This window comes from Megalobrama amblycephala, linkage group LG6, assembly GCF_018812025.1.
Source record: "Megalobrama amblycephala isolate DHTTF-2021 linkage group LG6, ASM1881202v1, whole genome shotgun sequence".
Classification (NCBI taxonomy): domain Eukaryota; kingdom Metazoa; phylum Chordata; class Actinopteri; order Cypriniformes; family Xenocyprididae; genus Megalobrama; species Megalobrama amblycephala.
Window position 1 is genome coordinate 8993945 of NC_063049.1, and position 16257 is coordinate 9010201.

Below are 16257 nucleotides of genomic sequence, written 5' to 3' on the forward strand. Positions count from 1 at the left end.
CTAGTATGCTCGCTTTTGGCCTGATAGTGGAAATGTGGCTATTGAGAAGTCTTATATGTAAGTCTTATATCATAACTGCATTACAGAGCGCCCCTTTGATTATCTGTTTCATGGTTTTGACCCCTGCCCTGCCTTTCCCTGTTTGAGTCTCCTGCCTGGTGTTTGTTTTGGATTGTTTGTATGTGTTTTGACCTCTTGCCTGTTTTGGATTACGATTTTGGATTACCCTTTAATAAAAACACTGCATTTGGATCCTCAACCTTCACATCTCCGAGCAGTTTATGACAGTGTGATGGAGGAGTCTGGTGATACTGTGACAACATTATTACAAAGTTCACTTTTTAAAAGTGTACTTAAGTGTGTTACGAAACATTGTCATGAAAGAGTACTCTCTTTAAGTGCACTTAAAGTTTTCACTTAAATTTTTTAAGAAAATCAAGTTTTTTTAGACTTAGACTTCCTTTATTGATGTTTTAATAATGTTATTTATTTAATGTTTTTCATATGTCTATCTGGTGTTTTTAATTTGCTTTAAGGCAAACCATGTGCAAATTCATAAGTCAACACCATTGCTGTGTATTTTCTCCTTAAAACTGCAGTGAACCAAAGGCGGTCTCAAACATCACAAATATGTTGTAACAATCCCATCACGAGCGGGGCAGGCTTTAGCATATCATTAACTATGCTGCGAAGCAGAGGAGTTTCAAGAAAAGCCGGGTTATCCCGGTATATTTTTCTGTTGATATGAAAAATCGATTACATTTAGCAATTTTTGTGATCAAAGATGAGTTTTAAGGGATACATTTATTGACTACAGGGGGACTTTAAGTGGGCTTTAATTAATATATTATCTGCAAGAACAGTTTTTTTTTAAATATGCTTTTAAGATTTTAAGTACTCTACAAGTGCACATTCAGTACAATTAAGTTCACTTCTTTTTCACAAGGGTCCATTGAGCTATTAACAACTGCAACTTGATCATTAAGTGAGTGGAAATCAATAACCAAATCAGTTTGATGTGTGAATTAATTATTCATACCAGTTTTGTGAACCGAATCAACTGATCCATTGATAAGCCCAGACTCAAAAGAATCACATATCGGTCATCGCTTTTTCTCACATAAAGCTAGACTTGAATATATGGACACTTTAATGATACTTTTATGGTGCTTTTTGAAGCATAAAAGCTTCAGTCCCTCTTGACTACATGGAAAATAGAATAGAAACAATCAATGTTTGTGTATGTGTATGCATTTTCCACTGAATTAAAGAAAGACATACAGGGTTTGGAACTAGAGTGAGTAAATGATGACAGAAAATTCATTTTTAGATGAACTAGCCTATCCCTTTAAATATCTAGAGTGACCAAGTGTCTCAGTCTGTAAGCATGTGGCTGGTGACTATAAGATAAAGGTTAAATAATGCTTTCTGCAAAATAATACAAAGCCTCGTTTGGACGTCAGCAAATCCACACACACGCACTTTGTGTGTCTCCTCTCAGCATCCCTGACACCGCTGAACACATTCATTATATCCAGTGTCAGCGCTGTGCTCACTGCTTACGTTGAGAAATAAGAGATGTCCTTTTCAGCTTTAAAACCCACAGCATCTGTTTCATTCACACCGATGAAAGATAAGTGTATTTACCACATGACAACAAGGTGTGGTGCCATCATCACCGGACCAATCGAATCAGAAGAACACAATGAAAAACTTCATTAAAAACAAACAAGAACAACTAGCCTGATATTCACATTCATATTTAATTATGCATCTTGAGGTGTGGAGGGGTACCAACTTCAAGTCAAAACACAGAGCAAAATATAAGGATACATTCAGTAGCTAAATTTTTACATTTTCAAAACTGACATGCTAGAGTGTGTTGCCACGTGGTTGGTACTACACACTACAGTTAAAATAATAATCAAGTACTTTACATGTGCTTTAGTATGTTAGTCAACACATCAAAAAAAGTGTACTTTAAAGCATGACAAAAGATTATTAAAACTTAATGATTTAAAATGTACTTTAAAGCTGCAGTCTGTTACTTTACTTTAATCAATTTTTGAGCAAGTACATAACCAGCCAGTGTCCTTACCTTAGCCCGATTCATACGGTGACCGGGAGAGGACATGTTCGGTTCACTTGTTTTTGTCGTTGCCACAACGTTAACTCCTGGGAATATGATAATATGTTGTGGCCACAAGATATTAATTTGTGGGAACCTGATAATAAGTCGTGGCCACAAGATCATTTTGTCAAGGTAATGGCATCCTTATGTCGTGGCCACGCGATGTAAAGTCTTGGCAACAAGATATGTTGAGGGAGCGATATATTTTTTCGTGGCCATGACTTCATTATTTTGAGGGAACGACATTTCTTATGGCCACGAGTTAAATGCGTAAACAACCTGCGTGACCATGGCAACCTGGAATTACCTGGAATTACTTTACATTGCATGGCCATGACATAAGGATGCCATTACCTCAACAAAATGATCTTGTGGCCACGACTTATTATCACATTCCCACGAATTAATATCTTGTGGCCACAACATATTATCACGTTCTCACAAGTTTATACACTATATTGCCAAAAGTTTTGGGACACCTGCCTTTACATGCACATGAACTTTAATGACATCCCATTCTTAATCCGTAGGAATTAATATGGAGTTGGCCCACCCTTTGCAGCTATAACAGCTTCAACTCTTCTGGGAAGGCTTTCCACAAGGTTTAGGAGTGTGTTTATGGGAATTTGACCATTCTTCTAGAAGCGCATTTGTGAGGTCAGGCAGTTATGTTGGTAAGAAGGCCTGGCTCACAGTCTCCGCTCTAATTCATCCCAAAGGTGTTCTATCAGGTTGAGGTCAGGACTCTGTGCAGCCAGTCAAGTTCCTCCACACCAAACTCACTCATCCATGTCTTTATGGACCTTGCTTTGTGCACTGGTGCACAGTCATGTTGGAACAAGAATAGGCCATCCACAAACTGTTCACATAAAGTTGGGAGCAGGAAATTGTCCAAAATGTCTTGGTTTGCTGAAGCATTAAGAGTTCCTTTCACTGGTACTAAGGGGCCAAGCCCAACCCCTGAAAAACAACCCTGCACCATAATCCCCCTCCACCAAACTTTACACTTGGCACAATGAAGTCAAGTAGCGCTCTCCTGGCAACCGCCAAACCCAGACTCGTCCATCAGATTGCCAGACAGAGAAGTGTGCTTCGACAAATCTCCACTGCTCTAGAGTCCGCTTTCCATTGCACTTGGTGATGTAAGGCTTGGATGCAGCTGCTTGGCCATGGAAACCCATTCCATGAAGCTCTCTACGCACTTTTCTTAAACTAATCTGAAGGCCACACGAAGTTTGGAGGTCTGTAGCTATTGACTCTGCAGAAAGTTGGCGACTTCTGCGCACTGTGCGCCTCAGCATGCGCTGACCCCACTCTGTGATTTTATGCGGCCTACCACTTCGTGGCTGAGTTTCTTTTGTTCCCAATTGCTTCCACTTTGTTATGATTCCACTAACAGTTGACTGTGGAATATTTAGTAGTGAGGAAATTTCATGAATGGACTTATTGCACAGGTGGCAACCTATCATGGTACCACGCTTGAATTCACTGAGCTCCTGAGAGCGACCCATTCTTTCACACATGTTTGTAGAAGCAGTCTGCATGCCTAGGTGATTGATTTTATACACCTGAGGCCATGGAAGTGATTGGAACACCTGAATTCAATGATTTTGAGGTGTGTCCCAATACTTTTGGCAATATAGTGTATGTAGTGGCCAGGACAAAACTAAGTGAACTGAACATGTCCCCTCCCGGTCACCGCAGATTCACAACAGTAAGCTTGTAATAATGTTTTCAAATTCGGGTTGTATTGGTGGGTTTCCGCTGGAAATTCAAACATGCAGCCATTCATTTTGCATCATTACTTCACGTCTGTTTACATAAAGAAGGAGTCCCAGCTAGTAGGCTATATCATGTGAGGATGGCGGATCATTTTTAGTCTTTTCTCACAGCAGCTGCAATAATTAAACTTATCATTTTGATGGTAGATTGTAATCCAGAAAAGCCAAAATGACAATCTCAGTGACAACTGGAGATTCAGCCGTGGTCAAAAGCAAAAGGACTGCGGAGTGGCTACAGAAATTGAAATCTACAGGTAATGCTAATACACACTAAATACATAGTCACACAATGCTGATGTTATTAACATTAACAATTTGAGAACAAAGTATAACAATAATAATAATTTGCACATTTTGACGTTATCCGAGTTAAGCGATCGTTAGATTTAATCATCATTGGCAGCGCAATTTATTGTAATGCTTTTTTTCTCAGTTGGTCAGAACATGTTATTTACTTGTTCAGGTGACATTTTCCAGTGAAAATTCTTATTTTGGTCATACTTCCAAGTCGTAGAATCTGTAATTCTGAATACCGGTGTGGTGACTGACACCAAACATTAGATTCATCCGCGCTGAGGAGCTGTGCCGAAGCACAACCAACATAAAGATGATAATTCCACAAATAACTGCAATTGTAGGTTTCAAACACAGATGGCGACAAAGAGGCAAAACTTATGGACTGCAGCTTTAAAGTAAAACTTTGGCATTTTTACAAAGTGCACTTACAATAAGGATAGTTAAAGTGTGCTAGGAAAAAAGTGTCATTGGGCTAGTTTACACTTGGCATTAACATACTGCCTGTATCTGGATGTTGTCCACATATGCATTGAAAAGTCAAGTGTAAACGTGCTTCTGATCAGAATGTTATCCTATCTGTGTGTCCTGGTACAGAGGTAGTCGCTTAGAAACAGTTTTTAAAAGAAACCACACCACTTCAGTTTGACTTTGCACCATTTTCCATTACAGACTCATTTTAAATATTGTGTGGGAAACAAGAGTACAACAAGATATCACCAAATATACTTTTAAGACACTGCAGTTGCACATTCAATACAATGAAGCATACTTCTTTTTCACAAGGGTATGACAAAGCAGAGATGCACCGATATTTATCGGCCGATTTTTGTTCAATTTACAACCCTCCGCATATCGGCTATAGCAGGAAAAAGGCAGATATATCCAACCGATGGTTTATTAATTAACTGCGTGAAGGCACTGAGCTGTATATATTATGTCTGTTGCATAATCCTAGTGCTGCTGTCTGCGCTTTCATGTTCAAACAACAACAGACAAAAAAAATAAAAAATTCTTGAGTAACTCACTGACTGATGCTTTATTAAGTTTATTGCGTTCGTTTTCACTCCAAAAACAAACCACCATAAGAACTAAACAAAAAGAAGTGCACATTAAACTCTCTCTCCACTGCATTATCATCAACATACAGCGAATTACACAAAACACGTATTACAACTAACAGTAAACAAATATATACATTATGCCTTTTTGGGAGGTGCTTAATAAACTGTCAAACTTTAAATCTGCTAAATAACTCAGAAGAACTGCCTTTCATTGCCCGTATTGCTCCGTAGACTAGAAGACCCGTCAAAATAAGAGTCCCGCCTTTGTAAAGGAGATCTTATATATTTTTAAACTTACAAAAAATATTAAAATGTATACAAAAACAAATTAGAAGATTAATCACAATAGAGTCTGTTACAATAAGGAATGATTAATATGTATTTCATTTATATGTATATTTCATTAATACGTATTTATGTAGGCCTGCTGAATGTTAAATGGATCCAATCCATGTTCATTAGAAATGATTTGATGATGCAGCAATAATTTAAAACATGATCAAAATACTATCTCTTTTAATGACAAAATTTCAAATAAGAGAACAAGTGACATATCGGTATTGGAATCAATTGTTATATTAATTGTTTGTTAAAGTCGGTATCGGCCCCAAAAAAATAAATAGTAAAGACTGCATTAGAAATCACCACCAAGTACTGTGTTGTTACCATGTCACTTTGATATGATTACACATGATACTGTATTTACAGTACATGGTACTCCAAAAGTACTTTAAGTGGAACAAAATAGTTCCAATGACTCTGTCCTTTAAGGTGATATATTCACACGTTTCACATGTGCCGCACTTCCCGCATGAAAGACGTCGTATTACCGGTGTCACTTGAGCTCCTGTAAACAGAGCAGCGCGGCTCAGGGATTTCAGCAGCGGCCGCTGATTAATGACTCTGCCATATGAGAACTGCTTCTGTGTTTATAAAGACTTCATTGTTACTGAAGGTCAACATTAATGAGACACTTTATTTCTTTTTCATGAGAGCGTGGCATGGTTGACCATGCTACCTTAGCCCAGAACAAATGATGACAAGGGCAACTGACGCTAACACTAACTATTCAGCTTTACGCAGACAGACATGAACACTCAACCCACTCACAGTTATCCAATGACAGCACCATTACATAAGCACACAGTTTGTGTCGTCAGTGCAAAGCTACACTTTTAAGTACAATGATATATCACTGCAATCTCCTCAACTGCATGCACTAAAGTATATTTCACTCTCTAACACTTTATTAGGTTTCTCTGCACAGAGATAAAGTAACCTGTTAATGGGGCAATAACAAGTAAGAGTGATGATAAAAGCAAAAATATTTGTATATTTTGAGCTTATAAATAAGTAAAAGCATGGGGAGTCATTTTACTACTTCAAATAACTTTGACTTGACATAAAAAAATTATCTTAAGTTTTTAGAGACTTTTTAGAGGCTTTCGCATCGGAGGAAAGTTTTCATAGTTACAATAACAATTGGCAGAAGTACCGGCTTTTTGGAGTGTTCTCACTGCATGAACTGGCAACGATTTTAGTTTCACAAACACCTTTTGAGGGGAACTAATTTAGCTCCTACTTCAGAGTAGGGTCTAAACCAGCACAATAGGAACTAAGTGTAAGTGTACATTGATTGGCTAAACACATGTGAAACACTGGCATGGAAAGTCCAGGCACTTCTCAACCTTTATGCTACGTAGTTGGTGACGTTGTTGAATGCCACACTTAAAGGTCCCGTTCTTCGTGATCCCATGTTTTAAACTTTAGTTAGTGTGTAATGTTGTTGTTAGAGTGTAAATAAAATCTGTAAAATTTTAAAGCTCAAAGTTCAATGCCAAGCGAGATATTTTATTTAACAGAAGTCGCCTACATCGAACGGCCAGTTTGGACTACATCCCTCTACTTCCTTCTTTAATGACGTCACTAAAACAGTTTTTTGACTAACCTCCGCCCACAGGAATACACAAGAGTTGCGTTTGTAGAGTGTGTTTGTCGCCATGTCGTCGAAACGCTGTTATTTTCATCCCGCAGTCCAATCACCGGGTCTGATTCCGGCTCAAATTGATAGGGTAAAATTAAAGACATGTTTACAATAACACTGAGCGCGTGCATCTCCACGTTATGGTAAGAGGCGTGACCTTTCCGGGCAAGGAGCGCTAAGCTGCTGTCGAATCACAACACAGGAACCGCTGGCACAATCAGAACTCGTTACGTATTTCTGAAGGAGGGACTTCATAGAACAAGGAAGTCATCAGCCCGTTTTTATGACAGTGGAAACAGCGGTATACAGATAAGTAAATTATGTGAAAAATACTGTGTTTTTTTACACGCGAAACATGAACACATGTTATATTGCACACTATAAACACAATCAAAGCTTCAAAAAAACACGAAAAACGGGACCTTTAAATGACGTTGCTGTCAACAGCCTTACGTCACTTCAGAGTTCCTACTGCCGGTGCGAATGCAACCAGGAAAATTGCCCTAGGGGAAAATTTTGTCCTCAGGGACCATCCTAGTTGCTAGTTCCTATACCTTTATTGACCTTGACACACAGTCCTAAGAATCTGCAGGGGTTCTTTCTTTGATGTCATTTCCTGTTTTTCATGTTTTTTTTTTTCCTGCATGTTGGTTGCAAAGCATGACCTCGAGTTGGAGCACAAACATTTTTCAAATGTTAGTAAGTAGTTAAGTAGTGAAATAGCGATTTCTTTTCTAAGAAACAATTAGAAGAAATTTTGCCAAAACACTTTCTAAGGTTATCTTTTCAAAGTTGTTTATGATGCTATCAGACAATTGTATCATCCTGACATTAATTCAAAAATGAAAAATATGCTCATCATAAAAGAGGTGTATCGATGTTGTTTTATGTATGAGTTGCATTTTTAATGTATTGTTATTAAAGGTGCTATAGAGGATGTTTTCGAGGACTGAGAAACCAAAGACTGTTAGTGAGTTTTTTAAATGAGTGTAAGATCAACCCCCCTCCTTCACAGCTCATTTCGAGGGAACGCCTCCCAAAACTCGTGCAGGAGTATTGGAACACGAGTGTTTACCACCGGCATTCGCTGTGTCGTGTTAGTGGATTCATTATGTCGGACTCACCGCAGGTAACTCATAATCTGCACTTGTTACTCCTGACAAAAACATTGAATGCAGCGCCTGTGGAAAGTTACTGGAGTGCGCACGTCTCTCACAAGGAACGTAATGGCGGTGATTGACAAGCCAGAGGGACATTGGTTGATGTTTTTAAGGCCCTACCTCGTGCACAGATGATGTATATTAATATTATTACTTTCAGTGCACCTAATAAATAGTCTTTTATCTGTTAGTAAAGACAGTTTCAAGTAATATTGCAAAAATGTATAAAACAAAACATCCTCTATAGCACCTTTAACTATAAGCAGTGCTGGGTAGATACTGATTATATGTAATCTGGATTATGTAATCAGGTAGCTAGTTCTTACACAAACCCCGGTTTGAGAAAGCCTGTTTAATGCACTTCACATTGTTGATAACAAAGAGTGGAGTAAGTAAGTAACCCACCCAGCACTGACTATAAGTAACGCTGCATCTACATGTCAACTACAGTCATTAGAGTATTAGTAGACTGTCTGCTTATTATCTGCAAACACTTTACACTAAGTGCAAATAGCAATAGATATCTGCCAATATAAAATATAGACAGCATCTAATTACACTCTTATTGCAAAGAACTGATCATTTTAGATGGTGTAAATAGAATTTATTGCTATTTTCACCTAGTGTAAATAGCATATCTCTAAGAAAATGCTGCTATTTACACTAGGTGAAATAGATGTTATTTACACTAAGTCAGTGGTTCTCAAACTTTTTTGTTCTGGCCCCCCTTTAAACCTTTAAAAAAATCTGTGATGATTTGGATAAACAATATATAACTGCCAATATATAACAGTTTTGACTGTGCCTCACAAGTCATGCACTTGAACGCCATTGCAAACCTTTTTCCCTGTTGATCTCCCGCGCCCCCCTGCAATACCCATGCAAAAGGCAGATTCGAACCCGATTCGATTGCGTTAAAAGCTAGATCTGTGAGCCTTACCCGCTACTGTTGCACCACTGAAGAAGTTGAATTCTGTGTGTCTTTTTTAATACTTGAGTGACAGAACCAGACATTGGTGGAAGGAGCTACTGTAAATAGCGTTTGCCAACAAGGGACACTATTTGCACTTGTAAACAGAGACGCCGTTTTTATCATTTTTGACTATAGAATTCATCTACAGTACTTTCCTTGAAAACAGCAGTGCAGACACTCTGCCTAACACAGGGGTGTCCAGTCCTGTTCCTGGAGGGCCACTGTCCTGCAAGAGTTCAGCTCCAACCACAGTTAAACACACCTGAACCAGCTCATCTTACTAGGCATGCTAGAAACTTCCAGGCAGGTGTGTTGAGGTAAGCTGGAGCATGTGTAACATTCAGTCATTCAGAGTAGGAAATTAAACCTTTGCACGTGAAATCAAATGTTTATAGAAGCATAACAAGAGCAGAAGAGAGAAGGCAAGCATATTATGTAGCGTAAGTTTTAGCTGTGTGTGTTACTGAGCGTGTGCATGCAGTACCTTTTCGTCGTCTTCGGTGAACAGTGCTCCGTTGGGACTCTTGTTGATGGCCTGCGCGACCCCGATGACCTCTCCATCACTGTTGTGGATGGGCATGCACAGCAGAGACTTGGTTTTATATCCGGTGAGTTTATCAATCTCATCACTGAAACGATGGTCCTATAAAGAGGACAAGAGACAATCTCAGTCTTTGCTGAATGGGAACAGTAAAGAGAAGCAGACTAATTAAAAGTCTGACAACTACTTCGGGTCTCCTCTGCTTTATATCGGTCAAACATTTGGAATGATTAAGATTTTTGTTTAATGTTTTTAAAAGATGTTTCTTCTGCTCTCCAAAACTTCATTTATGTGATAAAATACAGTAAACACAGTAATATTGCAAAATATTATTACAATTTAAAATAGCTGTTTTCTATGTGAATATATTGTAAAGTGTAATGTATTCCTGTGATCAAAGCTGAATTTTCAGCATCATTACTCCAGTCTTCGGTGTCACATGATCCTTCAGAAATCATTCTGATATGATGATTTGCTGCTCAGTTATTTTCAATTATTAATAATGGTTCTTATTATTATCAATGTTGATTTTTTTTTTTTACGCTTAATATTTTCGTGGAAACTGGTATGCATTTTACAGTTTAATGCATCCTTGCTGAATAAAAGTTAATTTAAAAGTTAATAGATTTTTCAAAAACTTTTTTCAACACTAATAATAATCATAAATGTTTCTTGAGCATCAAATCATCATATCAGAATGATTTCTGAAGGATCATGTGACACTGAAGACTGGAGTAATGATGCTGAAAATTCAGCTTTGATCACAGGAATAAATTACAGTTTAACATATATTGACATAGAAAACAGTTCTTTTAAATTGTAATATTATTTCACAATATTACTGTTTTTACTGTATTTCTGATCAAAAGCATTTTAAAAATCTTTTGACCGGTAGTGTAGATTCCATTGTTAACATTAACAAACATTAACATTAAATAAAGATGAGTTAATGATCAAATACAGTATACAGAAATATCATATTACATCATAATTTATTCTTATTTTGAAGTACATGATCTATGTATCTAAACTGTAAATGACTTATTAATGAAAGTGTTTCTATCTTCAATTATTTTCAATTAACAATGTTTGCTGAGCACTTTTGCACGATTCATGTTTCCATCTCGTGGTTGAATGGTGTCTGAATTGCTGAGTTTACTGGTATAAATAATGCAGTTTTAATGATCTGCTCTGCTTGCTAAATGAAAAGGCAAACGCAGATTGACAGACTAATTAGAGAACTGCGAGCTGGCCTCATCATCATCATCATCCTCATCAGAACGTCAGGAGTCTATCTGTAGAGCAGAGAGGGTGAAGTTTGTCTGAGCTGATCGATTCAGTAATCAATACTCAGATCCTCTCACACAACTCATTATTTCACTAAGGCCTTTTATGGATCTCAGGGAATAATCAAAGCAAAACGTCATTCAGGGCTCACAATAAAATACTCTCCTGTCTGTGCTGCAAGTCATTATCCGTATGGGAAAATGTCATGTGAGTGACCTAGGCAAAACATGCTAATGCTTTCCTAACCCTAATTCAGTCTCTATTGGGATCAAATGAGAATCAAGAATGCCTTCAGAAATCATTCTAATCATGTGACACTGAAGACTGGAGTAATGATGCTGAAAATCCAGCTTTGATCACAGGAATAAATTACAGTTCACAATACATTCACATAGAAAACAGCTATTTTAAATTGTAATAATATTTCACAATTTTACTGTATTTTCGAGACTGGTTAGACCACTCTCCCATCCTGCTGGTTTAGAAGCTGCACAAAACTCCTCTAAAATCCTTCAGACCTGACCAGAGGAAATCACCTTTGGCTGTTTTTTAATCGAGTGGGATAAACGAATTATGTTGTTGATTATGCATAATGATTTTTCAGCAGTGAAATTAGAATGTCAGAATGGGATCTTGATTTTTTTTTTTTCTCCCATTAGGATTGATTCCAAATTATAATAGACATTCCATTAGCAATTGTAAGGATTTTTTTTAAACTAGAAACAATCATTGTATTCCTGTTTCACCTGTAATGCATTAAGAATGTCATTAAAATTCTGATCAGTAATTATACATATGGGAAAATGTAATGCAAATGACCCAAGTTTCCTAATCCCAGTGGAATTTCTATTGTAATTCAGAACAATTGTAACAGATCAAAGTCAGAGTTATTTGACTGGTCCCTTTACAATTGCAGAAACAGTTCATCATAATTTGGAACGACTGTATTATGCATTTCCATTGGGATGTTGGGTGTTTTTACTACTAAAGTCTCAGTTTAAAACAGGAATTTCACTTTATCCTGACTTTGATCCCTTTACATTATTGCAAAATTATGGCATCAGTAATCCTGTGCACATCTTTTGGAATTTATGGACTAGAATCAATAATTTTATACCTGCTTCACCTGACATGCTTTGGGAGTTTTGACCATCAATAAATGTCTCAGTAAAATACTTTCCTTGTCTATCTGATAATTAATTATCCAAATGTGAATGGATCCCTGAAGATTCCCTAATCCCAAAGGAGTTTCTTTCATTATTTGGAAACAAGCATCCTAAAGGGCTCTAAGTATCCTGTAAGAAATCATTCTGAAGGAATAGGAATTTTACTTTATCCAGTAAGATCTTATTACTTTGATCCCTTTATAACCTGTGTTTCCAAAACATTACAGAAGTCCCGCACATCCTTAGAAACAACCTGCTTTCATTCCTGCTTTCACCTGATATGCATCGGGAATGTTGACCGTCTCCCCATGTTCAGCCACGTATCCAATGATGCCCTTTCCCCAGGGCACCTGCACCTCATCCGAGTTGCTCAGAGAGGGCAGCACTGTGGTTCCAGCGTGCACATCGAAGAACTTGGACACCAGAGTCTTTTTATTGGCTGGTCCCTCCACCAGGAACAGGGAGCAGCGGTCAGCATCCACCATGATGCACACAAACACCAGGATCTTGTAGCTCAGACTGGTCAAATCCAGGTCGTTGGAGATGTCTTTGACGAGCTCCAGGAAAAACTCCCTCTCGTTGTTCTCTTTCAGGTAGTATTTGTAGTCTACGGCGGTGGAGGGGTACTGAGGGATGTTGACCCGGGACTCCAGCAGCGCGGAGAGGATGTGCGCGGTGGTCGGGGGAAGGGAGCTGGCTTTACGCAGCAGCGCGCGCCTCCTCATGCTGGTCAGGGGCTCCTGGGCTCTGGAGTTGACGTGTTCGTCATAAGTCCTGTTGGCATTGATGGCTTTAGACCTTGCGAATGTCTTCCGCAGTTCTTTCTGCGAGGCTCGTCTCTGTAGCCCGTCTCCTCTGCTCGCCCAGCTGTCTTTACTGCACGCGTTCGCTGCTTTCTCCGCGTCCGCGCCGCTGGAGTTCGCCGGAGTTTTAGTCGCGTGATGGTTCTTCTGCCACTTTTCCACCATGCTCGCCTTGCCTTTTCTGTTTAAATAGTCCTCTAATAATTCCGGGTGCTCGTCTAGAAAACTTTCGACATCGGAGAAGACCATATTTGACCCTGCCATCGCTGCCGCTCCGGTCATCTGCAAATAAAACGAGACGAACCCGTGTTTTGAACGGTCATTTATGTGAATGTAGAGCTCAACGAATCATTCGCAAACTTAAAACAACAAATCCTCCGATAGAAGAGGGCACGTAGTCCTCGTTAAGTTCAGCTTTGGTTCATGTTGTGATCCAGCTGTTCCGCACACGGGCGCATCTGATGCTGAATAACTCGCTCTCGTTCATTCTAAAGCAGCGCCAGAGAGATGATGCGACAGAGCGCTTCGCAGGTGCATCACTGACGTCACGACCACGCATTCCTCCCTTCATCCTCTCCTGAGTCTTTTCAGAACTGGGCTGTTGTATCATAAGGATGCTCATCTTAGATGATGCTGGGAAACGCAGTCTTAATGGCTTTTCAAAATTCCCTTGATTATTGTCAATGTAATTTTCTCCTATATATATATATATATATATATATATATATATATATATATATATATATATATATATATATATATATATATATATATATATATAAAATACACACACACACACACACACACACACACATACACACACAAATATATATCTATATATATATATTATATTTTTTTTTTCTTTTTTTTTTTTTCTAAACCTCCAAAGATTGCAGCATATGCACTATCTGTTAAATCATATTACTAATTCACTTTCTAAGGAATTCCCGAAGTAAAGTTGCTGCTCTACCGACATCTAGTGGACAAATTGAGTTATGCAGCTGTCCAAACGCATGACCACATCCTAAACTAATTCAGGGGACCTTTAGTCATTACTTAAATATATATATTGTTGTGAAATAAAAAATCAAGTTCTGAAATGCTGTTAGACTTTTTACTTGTAATTGTTATTTTATTGAGCTTGGATGACACACAAATTATGCCTATTGATTCGATATACTATCATGACTTGTCATAGTTTAAGATTTTCAGTTAATCAAAAATGTATTTAATTTTAAGTTCTGTTAATGTAAAATACAATCTGATGACGTGTAAACGTGCTTCATTGTTTTGAGTTGTATGAACACTTCTTTTAATTTAGACGAACTTAAGTTAAGTGAAACTGGGCTGGGATTTATATTTCCCATCATGCTTTGCCCATGGAACTTGAAAGGGAGAGTAAATGCTAAAATTAAGTGTTATATAATGTTTTTTTGCACAAGATTAATGGTAAGGGAGATTTAGCAGTAATTAGTGTTTTGTTATGCTAATTTAGAAGAGTTTCTGTTAATGTGGGTTTTTGGAGATTTACCATCATGGTGACAAGCGGTGCTTGGGAAGTTCATGTTACTTAGAAATGCGTTTTATTGTGTCCAAAAAGCGTCTTCACTTTACTTAAAACATTATGTTGGATCAACTTAAATAGTTGCTTTTATGTTGACAATTATTAAGTTCATGTTACTTAGAAATGCATTTTTATTGTGGCAAAAACAACGTCTTCACCTTACTTAAAACATTATGTTGGATCAACTCAAAATATTGCTTTGAATTAATGTAATTCTCCCAATTGGCTTAAGTTAAAAATTCTAGTGGAAAACATTAACATATTTTTTTTGTTGTTGAACCAATGTTTTATTTTTTAGAGTGAAACGATGGCTTAATTTTCTCACATAAATTAAAGACTTTTTTTAAAAATTAAGAGTTTAGGGTGCTATTCGGACAGACCCTCACCCATGCTCTGATCTCTCATACATTAATGTAAGAGCACATAAAGAGTTCATAAAATACATCAAATATCTTGCAGTGTTAAAGGGTTAGTTCACCCAAAACTGAAATGCATAAACTGCATATGAATCTGACAGGGTAGAGAAGAAATTGTTGAATAATGTCATTATTTTTGTTTTGTTTTACGCACAAAAAGTATTCTCATCGCTTCATAACATTAAGGTTGAACCGCTGTAGCCACGTTGACTATTTTAACAATTTCTTTAATACCTTTCTGGACCTTGTATGATGGTAATTATGTTGCTTTCTATGGGGGATAATAAAAAAAACTTGGATTTCATCAAAAAAAAATCTTAATTTGTGTTCCAAAGATGATCGAATGTCTTACGGGTGTGGAACGACATGAGAGCGAGTAATAATGATAGAAATTTCATTTTTGGGTGATCTAACCCTTTAACTGGGGGGAGAACTGTAGCGGGTTTCCTCAGAAGAACCATATTAATATTGTTGATAACGATTGGCTAGTCACTAAAATTAATTTTTCCCCGTTTCCTATCAATAAAAAATCTGGGAAACACACAAAAGTGTTATTAATGTCTTTTTTTTATAACTCTGCAAACATGCACTTATGCCTCGTCTCTTTAGGCCTACAGTGATTTGGCCAAGTAAGACATGTTCAACATATTTTGTCTGAAATTTTAGTCCTATCCCTACCCCTAAATCTAACCCTACCCATAACTTATCCCTAAAATCAGAGGGAAATTATGAATAACACTGATGTAGAAGCACCTAACCATTAGTAAGCATAAACTTGACATAAACTGTAAACTTGTCCCTCAAATCTGCTTGATTGGAATGTTGTTCCGGGATCAACAGAGATGCTGATCCAGGAACATGTTATACTTGGTGAAATCACATTTACTGTCTGGGGACATTTGCTATAGGCCTATATGTCGTTACATCCTATCAATAGGAATTTCAATCAAGATAACATAACATAACATCCATGACAACAATAACAACTGGCAAGATATTCAGTAGGCATACATATTGGGCCTAACATTTATCTAACATGATCAATCTTTGAACTAGACCTTGGCTAGAAGTCCACTGGATTCCTAGTGCTCTG

The 16257-nt window shown here is 37.7% G+C and overlaps 1 protein-coding gene across 1 annotated transcript in view; it reads right to left on the reverse strand.

Annotated features, from left to right (window-relative positions):
* The window catches only part of pde11a (phosphodiesterase 11a), a 75166-nt gene extending 61420 nt beyond the window's left edge, over nucleotides 1-13746 (reverse strand). The window contains exons 1-2 of the mRNA XM_048192841.1: nucleotides 12657-13746; nucleotides 9872-10030 (exon numbers count right to left, since the gene is read on the reverse strand). Of these exons, the coding sequence (XP_048048798.1) occupies nucleotides 9872-10030; nucleotides 12657-13466 (969 nt within the window). The 5' untranslated portion in view covers nucleotides 13467-13746. The remainder of the gene's footprint in view (nucleotides 1-9871; nucleotides 10031-12656) is intronic.
* Between the last annotated feature and the right edge of the window lie 2511 nt (nucleotides 13747-16257).